The 243-nt window shown below is 58.8% G+C and overlaps 1 protein-coding gene across 1 annotated transcript in view; it reads right to left on the bottom strand.

The window, feature by feature from the left end:
• LOC104527704 (acetylgalactosaminyl-O-glycosyl-glycoprotein beta-1,3-N-acetylglucosaminyltransferase-like) overlaps positions 1-243 on the bottom strand; it is a gene marked incomplete at its 5' end in the record, with an annotated part of 989 nt that overhangs the window by 354 nt on the left and 392 nt on the right. The window contains 1 exon segment of the mRNA XM_029085839.1: positions 1-243. This exon segment is cut by the window's left edge and continues 1 nt beyond it; it is cut by the window's right edge and continues 392 nt beyond it. Within this exon segment, the coding sequence (XP_028941672.1) occupies positions 1-243 (243 nt within the window).

Here is a 243-nt window from a genome sequence, read left to right as displayed (position 1 = left end):
AGCTGTGTGGGCACAAAGTATTTGCTGCGCTGGAGCCGGATGGGGCCAGTGTTGACAAAGAGCTGCCCCACCATGAGATGCTGCTGGTGGGTGCCCATCGCAAAGCGGACGACGTTGTCCGTGTTGACGAAGACGTCATCGTCGCCGTTGAAGATGAAGCGGACGCCGGGGCAGTGCTCCTCCAGCCAGGCGTGGAAGAGGATCTGCTTCAGCGTCAGGTTGAAGAAGGGGTCTCTGAAATAC

The sequence above is a fragment of the Antrostomus carolinensis genome, unplaced genomic scaffold (assembly GCF_000700745.2).
Source record: "Antrostomus carolinensis isolate BGI_N321 unplaced genomic scaffold, ASM70074v2 scaffold48857, whole genome shotgun sequence".
In the NCBI taxonomy this organism is placed as follows: Eukaryota; Metazoa; Chordata; class Aves; order Caprimulgiformes; family Caprimulgidae; genus Antrostomus; species Antrostomus carolinensis.
Note: the sequence above shows the minus strand (reverse complement) of the source record. Positions and strands in the feature narration are given on the sequence as shown.